General features: G+C 40.5%; 1 protein-coding gene across 2 annotated transcripts; it reads left to right on the forward strand.

Moving 5' to 3' along the window:
- The first annotated feature begins 2012 nt into the window (after window positions 1–2012).
- Window positions 2013–6282, forward strand: arfrp (ADP-ribosylation factor-related protein 1). 2 transcript variants are annotated; one of them, XM_014131725.2, is made up of 8 exons: window positions 2013–2167; window positions 2613–2705; window positions 2835–2922; window positions 3040–3122; window positions 3257–3338; window positions 4023–4093; window positions 4964–5064; window positions 5239–6282. In XM_014131725.2, the coding sequence occupies exons 2-8, from the start codon at window positions 2613–2615 to the stop codon at window positions 5324–5326; spliced, it is 606 nt and encodes a 201-aa protein (XP_013987200.2). In that variant the 5' UTR covers window positions 2013–2167; the 3' UTR covers window positions 5327–6282.
- The last annotated feature ends 1161 nt before the right edge of the window (window positions 6283–7443 follow it).

Below are 7443 nucleotides of genomic sequence, written 5' to 3' on the forward strand. Positions count from 1 at the left end.
ACACTCATGAAGAGTGGAAAGAGAAAATATATCAATAATAATAATGTGAATGTATCATGAAAAGAAATGGCACAGAAGGTGAACATGTAAATATTTGAAGACGAGTGGATGGAAGCAAATCTGGGTAAAAAGAGAAGTTCACATAGTCGAGAAAATTTCTTCGGTAAAGTGTTATCATCATGTAGGAATTTTAATGTCTCTTCTTGCTCTTCAAGGTAAGTCAGTTTTAAACAAAGGTGTTGTTGATATCTTTATGATAACTGTGATGCACACAGACATTGTAGAAAGTTACTACATTTGAATAAATATGGATTCCACTTTGTCTTGTGTTTAGTATACTGGTGATTTACTGTATAACAATTTAATAAATTATACTACTGCTTATGATTATTAGTGAGACAGACTCAGAAGGTTCAGTGGCTCTCATTACCTTTTCCCAGGTTTTTACAAGTAAATTATTGCAAGCCTTGATCAAGTTGAAAATGTAACTGTCTTTTCATCATTCACTGATGATTTAGCTCAAAATCGACAAGCTGTCATCGCCACTAATAATGTGTTTAAAGTGAGGATTGCAATTAAGTTCATTGTTGAAAACCATATGGCTGGCTTAGTAAAAACAGAAACAAATTTTAGATTTTACTTCTCAACAGCAATGTTATAAAAGTGCCATCTTACATTTGGAAAGTATTCAGACCCCTTCACTTTTTCCACATTTTGCTACGTTACAGCCTTGTTCTAAAATTGATTAAATAGATTTTTTTCTCATCAATCTGCACATAATACCCCATAAAGACAACAAAAAAGCAAAAACAGGTTTTTAGAAAACTAAAATATCACATTTACATAAGTATTCAGACCCTTTACTCAGTACTTTGTTGAAGCAGCTTTGGCAGGGGTTACAGCCTCGTGTCTTCTTGGGTATGACGCTACAAGCTTGCCACCCCTGTATTTGGGAAGTTTCTCCCATTCTTCTCTGCAAATCCTCTCAAGCTCTGTCAGGTTGGATGGGGAGCGTCGCTGCACAGCTATTTGCAGGTCTCTCTAGAGATGTTAGATCGGGTTCAAGTCAAGGCTCTGGCTGGGCCACTCAAGACATTCAATGACTTGTCCCAAGCTAGCAAGACAGCCATTGGTGCTGCTAAGTACATCATAAAATTTGTATCCAGCTGGATCAAATGTAAAATAGAGTTCTGATTGTGTTCTCAACAGTACAATATTGAGCATGTGAGCTTTGAACCTTCTCAGTTATTGTCAGGTTGATAATGACTGTCCTTACCAACAGTCTGTCCTTACAAGCAGCAATTTGCATTACATCTCTCTCGTACACACACAGAGAGAGAGAGAGAGAGAGAGAGGCTGTGTGTGAGAGAGAGAGAAATGTGAAATGTGTGAAATGGAAATAAAATTGTGAAGCAAATAATAAATCAAATGCTGCAGTTATGGAGGTGAACATGCGCCTGAATTTTTGGAGTGCCATGTTAAGGTGAAGGAGAATGAAGTGGCAAGGGTAAGATGTGTCCAGCTTGTCTCCTATCTGGAGGTGGTGATAAAATTCGAAGGAACGAGTGGCGGGGAAGAAGAAATGGTAGTAGAGCCACCACGACGACAATGTTTCTCATCAACCGAGTGATAGTGAAATGCTACATGTTAAAAAAGTGGACTTTGTATTATTCATTTCAATGGTCAAAAACTGTACAACACAAGCGGAAAAGAAGTCTAAGAAAATTGGAATCATTGTGAATGCCGCTGAACGTTTTTGGGGTCTCGGTGATTTCACAGCGGAGGCGGTGCAATAAATTCTGTCGGTGAATGTAGCCCCATCACAGGCCCCTGAGCCTGTGTAGGGATGTATTTTGGAGTGGACTGTGATTGAGGTATGATGTTTTATTTAATTTATTTATTTATTTAAACAAATTTTTGTTAACGTGTTTTATTTTGTATGAAGTCGTTTTATAACCCTTTCCCGGAATTTTTTGTTTGTTTCTTGTTCAATGCCCCGTCCAGCTGCCGGCGGTAATGGACCATTAACATTGGATGCCAACCGCCGTTAAACCCCATCGAAGAAGAAGTACCACAGTGCATTGCTTTACCAGCTACTTCCTAAATACGGATGGCCACCGTGTTTACATCAAAATTAGTTGAGATAAAATAAGATCCATCTGTCAAGGTAGCTAGATGACATTTTGTCGACATAGCTAATCATTTTAGCTTGATTTCCTTATGCAGTTTGTAAGTTGCTGAAGGTTGTCCGCTCGCAAATCTCGTTTTACACGCAGCAACACTAACTTGAGCTAGACAGTTAACAAACGTTGGCTAGCATTAGCAAGCGACTGCACTGTAGCTAGCCAGGTATTTGTGCCTTGATTGGCGCATTATATTTCACTTTAGTATTTGGTGGCAGTAAGTCAGCTAGCTAGTATCGATTACGGACAAGTAATGTTAGCTTGCTTGCCTCAAACCACAGGCAAATAGCTAGTCATAACAACAGCTAGCTAACTTGACTTGCTAACGTGGCTAGCCACACAACTGAATCTTTCTACAATGTGAGTTGTCTATTGCCTTGCGCATCACCAGCAAGTGTTTATTTTTGTATTTTTTTCTACAATTCGAAGATGTACACGTTATTATCTGGTCTGTACAAATACGTGTTCCAGAAGGACGAATACTGCATCTTGATCCTAGGACTTGACAATGCAGGAAAAACGGTAAGTCTGTCTCATAGCAGTTTTCTCTCGTTGGAAGAGCACGCTGAGCACTGCTCGTTGTCCTTGTTTGTCTCTGTTGGATGAACTGCTGCTGCTTGTTTGATTTAGTCATGTATGTTCTACACACAGACCTTTTTGGAACAGACCAAGACCAAGTTCAGTAAGAACTACAAGGGAATGAATTTGTCCAAGATCACCACTACAGTTGGACTTAACAGTAAGTATAGCCAACCAGTACGACTGAGCTTGTTGTGTTGCATTCAATTGTAGCACATTGGTTTTTCAAGAGTCCATGCCATTCTTAAATGTTCTTCTGACTCCTTCCTTCACGCAGTCGGCACAATCGATGTGGGCAAAGCTCGTCTAATGTTCTGGGACCTTGGTGGTCAAGAGGAGCTTCAGTCGCTATGGGACAAAGTGAGCAGCACCGATATCAAATTACACACACACACACACACACACCATATCCAGCTAGATGTCATGTCTGTTTTTGTCATTCAAGTACAATGATTTGAGGTTGACTACTGAAACATGGCTTTGTGAATCCACAGTACTACGCCGAGTCCCACGGTGTGATCTATGTTATAGACTCCACCGATGAGGAGCGACTAGCAGAATCAAAAGAGGCATTTGGTGAGTTCCTCACTCGCTTGCCTGAAACATTTAGAGAAGAATGCAAAACGTCAACAGGGCACATAGAGTGATATTTGTCATGGGCTACAGTCTGAATGTACACTCCACATTATGGATGTAAAAGGAATGGACTGGTGTTAGAAATATGGTGGAAACTCCCTAGCCCCTGCTTGCACCAATATAACGACTTTAAAGGGATAGTTAATTCAATCTTTTAGTATTTTATTCACTGTTAATACAATCAGAGAGAGAGAGAGTGAGTTTCACAATTGGATAATCACAAAAAAACACATCACCATAGCTAGTGGGAGTGAACTTCGAGAGAAGCGGGAATGGGGTGGGGGCGGCTATGAGCAACGGTTATGAGCTGGTGGCTGGGGCGCCGTCGGCGGTGTAGTAGCCGATGAGGGGTGCCTGAGAGGGGCAGCCAATTACCAAAATGCCGCCCTAAAGTGCCGCCGTAACCGGCTGCCAAATCTTGCCTAATCCTGCCCGATGCAATGCCACGACCCTAATTAAGCATGTCAGCAGTCTAGTTTTCAAGATCGAGCAGTACAAAGCAAAAACTGTGATGTTGTGTTTTAGCGTCTCATGAGAGAGAGTCAGCGAATCCACTCTTCCTAACAGAAGGGTCAAGTATTGAACCATAGCTTGGACTGACGGTTCCATTTTCTTTTTTTCCAGAGAAAATGATCAGCAGTGAGGTTTTGGAAGGTGTGCCTCTCCTGGTGCTCGCCAACAAGCAGGATGTGGCGGTAGGCCTATATAATCCAGTCTGGGATTGTTTTGAAAAGAAGTCTAACCATGCCTTGTATAAACTAAAATATGACAAGGCTTGTTGCCAGCAGAAGTTGTTTGGCCTATAATAGGATCACAACAAAGTAGTCCTCCATCCCTCGTGCATACTTTTCATAGATGACTCGGTGTTATAATATGTTATACCATAACCGTACTATACACTGAGTGTACAAAACATGAAGAACACCTGCTCTTTCCATGACAGACTCACCAGGTGAAAGCTGTGATCCCTTATTGATGTCATTTCAATCCACTTCAATCAGTATAGATGAAATGGGAGGAAACCGATTAAATAAGTATTTTTAAGTCTTGAGACATGGATTGTGTATGTGTGCCATTCAGAGGGTGAATGGGCAATACAAAAAATGTCTTTGAACGGGGGATGGTATTAGGTGCCAGGCGCAGCGGTTTGTGTCAAGAACTGCATCGCTGCTGGGTTTTTCACGCTCTACACTTTCCCGTGAGTATCAAGAATGGTCCACCACCCAAAGGACATCCAGCCAACTTGACACAACTTTGGGAAACATTGGAGTTAACATGGGCCAGCATCCCTGTGGAATGTTTTCGACAACTTGTGGATAACCCAACAAATTGAGTCTGTTCTGAGGGCAAAAGGTGGGGAAGGGGGTGCAACTCAATATTAGGAAGATGTACCTAATGTTTGGTGTACTCAGTGTTCAAGCTCACCTTAATGCGGCGTTATTGTACTCTTGAAATAAATGTGATTTCCACCACATATAGCTATCCCTTGCTAGGTCAATTCTGTCTCTTTGAAAATCTTTAAGATCGTATCCATTTAGGCATATTTCTTTGTGTTTTTTCGGTAGAACTGTATGTCTGTGCCGGACATCAAAACCGCTTTTAGCGACTGCGCTCCAAAGATCGGTAAACGAGATTGCCTGGTGCAGCCTTGCACAGCCCTAACAGGGTAAGAACAGAGTTTTCTATTCCACTTTACTCTCTGTTGTTCATCTGGTCTGAGAGAACTCGTGTGTGTGTGTGTGTGTGTGTGTGTGTCTGTGAGAGCAATGTGAAATGTACTATTTGTCATCTTTGCTTTAAGAAAAGCAGTATTCTTTGCTCATAATGAATTCTCTCTCAGGCAGGGGGTTAACGAAGGCATCGAGTGGATGGTGAAGTGCGTCATCAGAAACATTCACCGGCCACCGAGACTGAAGGACATCACATAGAGCAAGCCATGACTTCCCCACTAGGGCTCCCGAAACTGGGTCCTATTCATTAGGCACCAAATGGTAGAAAACGTACTGAAACAAGAAGGGACTACCTAGACTGCCAGTCCAATAAGAACCATTTTCAGTTGAAATATGCTTTAAAACATTTTCCTACGTTCTGCCCTGTTGAATACGACCCAGGCGCCCGCTTTGCTACAGTGTGACTTTCAGAAACCGAGATGGATTCTACCCATCCTCTGGCAATGAACTTCTCTCTCTCATCCTATTTGAGTGGGTGCTGTGAACTCAAGTCTATTTTTCAGATACAGCTTAGCATCAGGGGGAAACAATTGGGAAACTATTGATTATTGTGTATTATTTGGATATGTACTCTGATTTGGGTGAAACGCTTTTTGAGGCATTCTGATCGAAGTATAACAGTGTCAAGTCGCTAAGGTTTTTATCTAGCTCAAGTACCTCCGTTTCCCTTCGGTCGTATAATCCGTATTCATAAAGCATCTCAGAGTAGGGTGCTGATCTAGTATCAACTTTTCCTTTTAGATCACAACAAATCAAATTGATATGGATTATTTTACTCTGAATACGGGCCGTGTGTTTTCATCCCAATGCTTGAGTTTTTTTTTTAAGTCAGAGGATGAACCTTGACACAACCGTGAGTTGTTATTTATATTATGCAAAGAGGCTACATGTAATGGAATTGTACAGAGGGTCAACGATATATAAATGACTTCCCTTTCATTGACAGGACCTGTTTAAATACTAGTTTTATAGTTTGAAATTGGGTGTGTGTGGTGTATAGTCGAGTCCCAAATGGAACACTATTTAGGTGTGTCCTCAACGGCATCCTATTTCTTTGTACTCTAACCTGGTGACATATGCAAAGTATCTCCAATGATCAGGCTGAAAGCCTATTTTAATGACATTATGAAGATGTAATAAACAGTTGACACTTTTGTTTGACTTGTTCTTAGATGTTAGTGTGGTGACGAAATGTAAAGAATGTCAGCTGCTTCCTTTTAATCGCATCAAAATTCCGATTCCTTTATTAATATTTAAGTGTTTACAAAACTGTAGGAAAGTAGAGTGGGATACCCATGAAGAGAGGAAAACAGACATGAAAGGAGTGTATTCAAACCCTCGTCACCAGGGTGGAGTATGGTATTACGTTATCTGTGGTTTGTTTATTCACAAAAAAAAATGTACTCACTGGAATGTAATACCCACCGGAAAATGTAATAAGTTATTACATTATCGGGAAAAAGTTATCACGTTATCTGTTCATGTTTATTACGTTATCCGTCAATGTATTACATTAACCAGTTTGATTATATTATAAAAGTTATTACATTATGGCAAGTTGTTATGGTATGCAGTGTTATTACATTATCTGTTCCAGGGTGTAAATCTGATTTGGCCACCAATCTCTTATTACAAACCTTACACAAATGCATGCATTTCTAAGCATTGGACTGAGCAAAGGGGTGGTGATCTCCCATCGCTTCCTAACATAGTTGCAAGAAAAAGTATGTGAATCCTTTGGAATTACCTGGATTTCTTCATAAATGTGTCATACAATTTGATCTGATCTTCATCTAGGTCACAATAATAGACAAACACAGTATGCTTAAACTAAACACAAATTATTGTATTTTTCTTGTCTATATAATTTAAACATTCACAGTGTAGGTTGGAAAAAGTATGTGAACACCTAGGCTAATGACTTTTCCAAAAGCTTATTGGAGTCAGGAGTCAGCTAACCTGGAGTCCAATCAATGAGACGAGATTGGAGATGTTGGTTAGAGCTGCCTTGCTCTATAAAAAACACTCACAAAATTTGAGTTTGCTACTCACAAGAAACGTTGCCTGATGTGAACCATGCCTCGGACAAAAGAGATCTCAGAAGACCTAAGCCTTGATGTTCATCAGTCCACAGTAAGACATTGTCTATAAATGGAGAAAGTTCTGCACTTTTGCAACTCTCCCTAGGAGTGGCCCTAAGGGAACGATGACTGCAAGAGCACAGCGCAGAATGCTCAATGAGGTTAAGAATCCTAGTGTCAGCTAAAGACTTACAGAAATCTCTGGAACATGTTATCATCTCTGTTGACGAGTCT

This window comes from Salmo salar, chromosome ssa12 (assembly GCF_905237065.1).
Source record: "Salmo salar chromosome ssa12, Ssal_v3.1, whole genome shotgun sequence".
In the NCBI taxonomy this organism is placed as follows: Eukaryota; Metazoa; Chordata; class Actinopteri; order Salmoniformes; family Salmonidae; genus Salmo; species Salmo salar.

Excerpts from the sequence above, each read along its gene's own strand:
- arfrp (XM_014131725.2), top strand. The coding sequence starts at position 2,613 with ATGTACACGTTATTATCTGGTCTGTACAAATACGTGTTCCAGAAGGAC. Across the intron at positions 3,339-4,022 it reads AGAATCAAAAGAGGCATTTG|AGAAAATGATCAGCAGTGAG; the intron begins GTGAGTTCCTCA and ends CTTTTTTTCCAG. Across the intron at positions 5,065-5,238 it reads CCTTGCACAGCCCTAACAGG|GCAGGGGGTTAACGAAGGCA; the intron begins GTAAGAACAGAG and ends ATTCTCTCTCAG.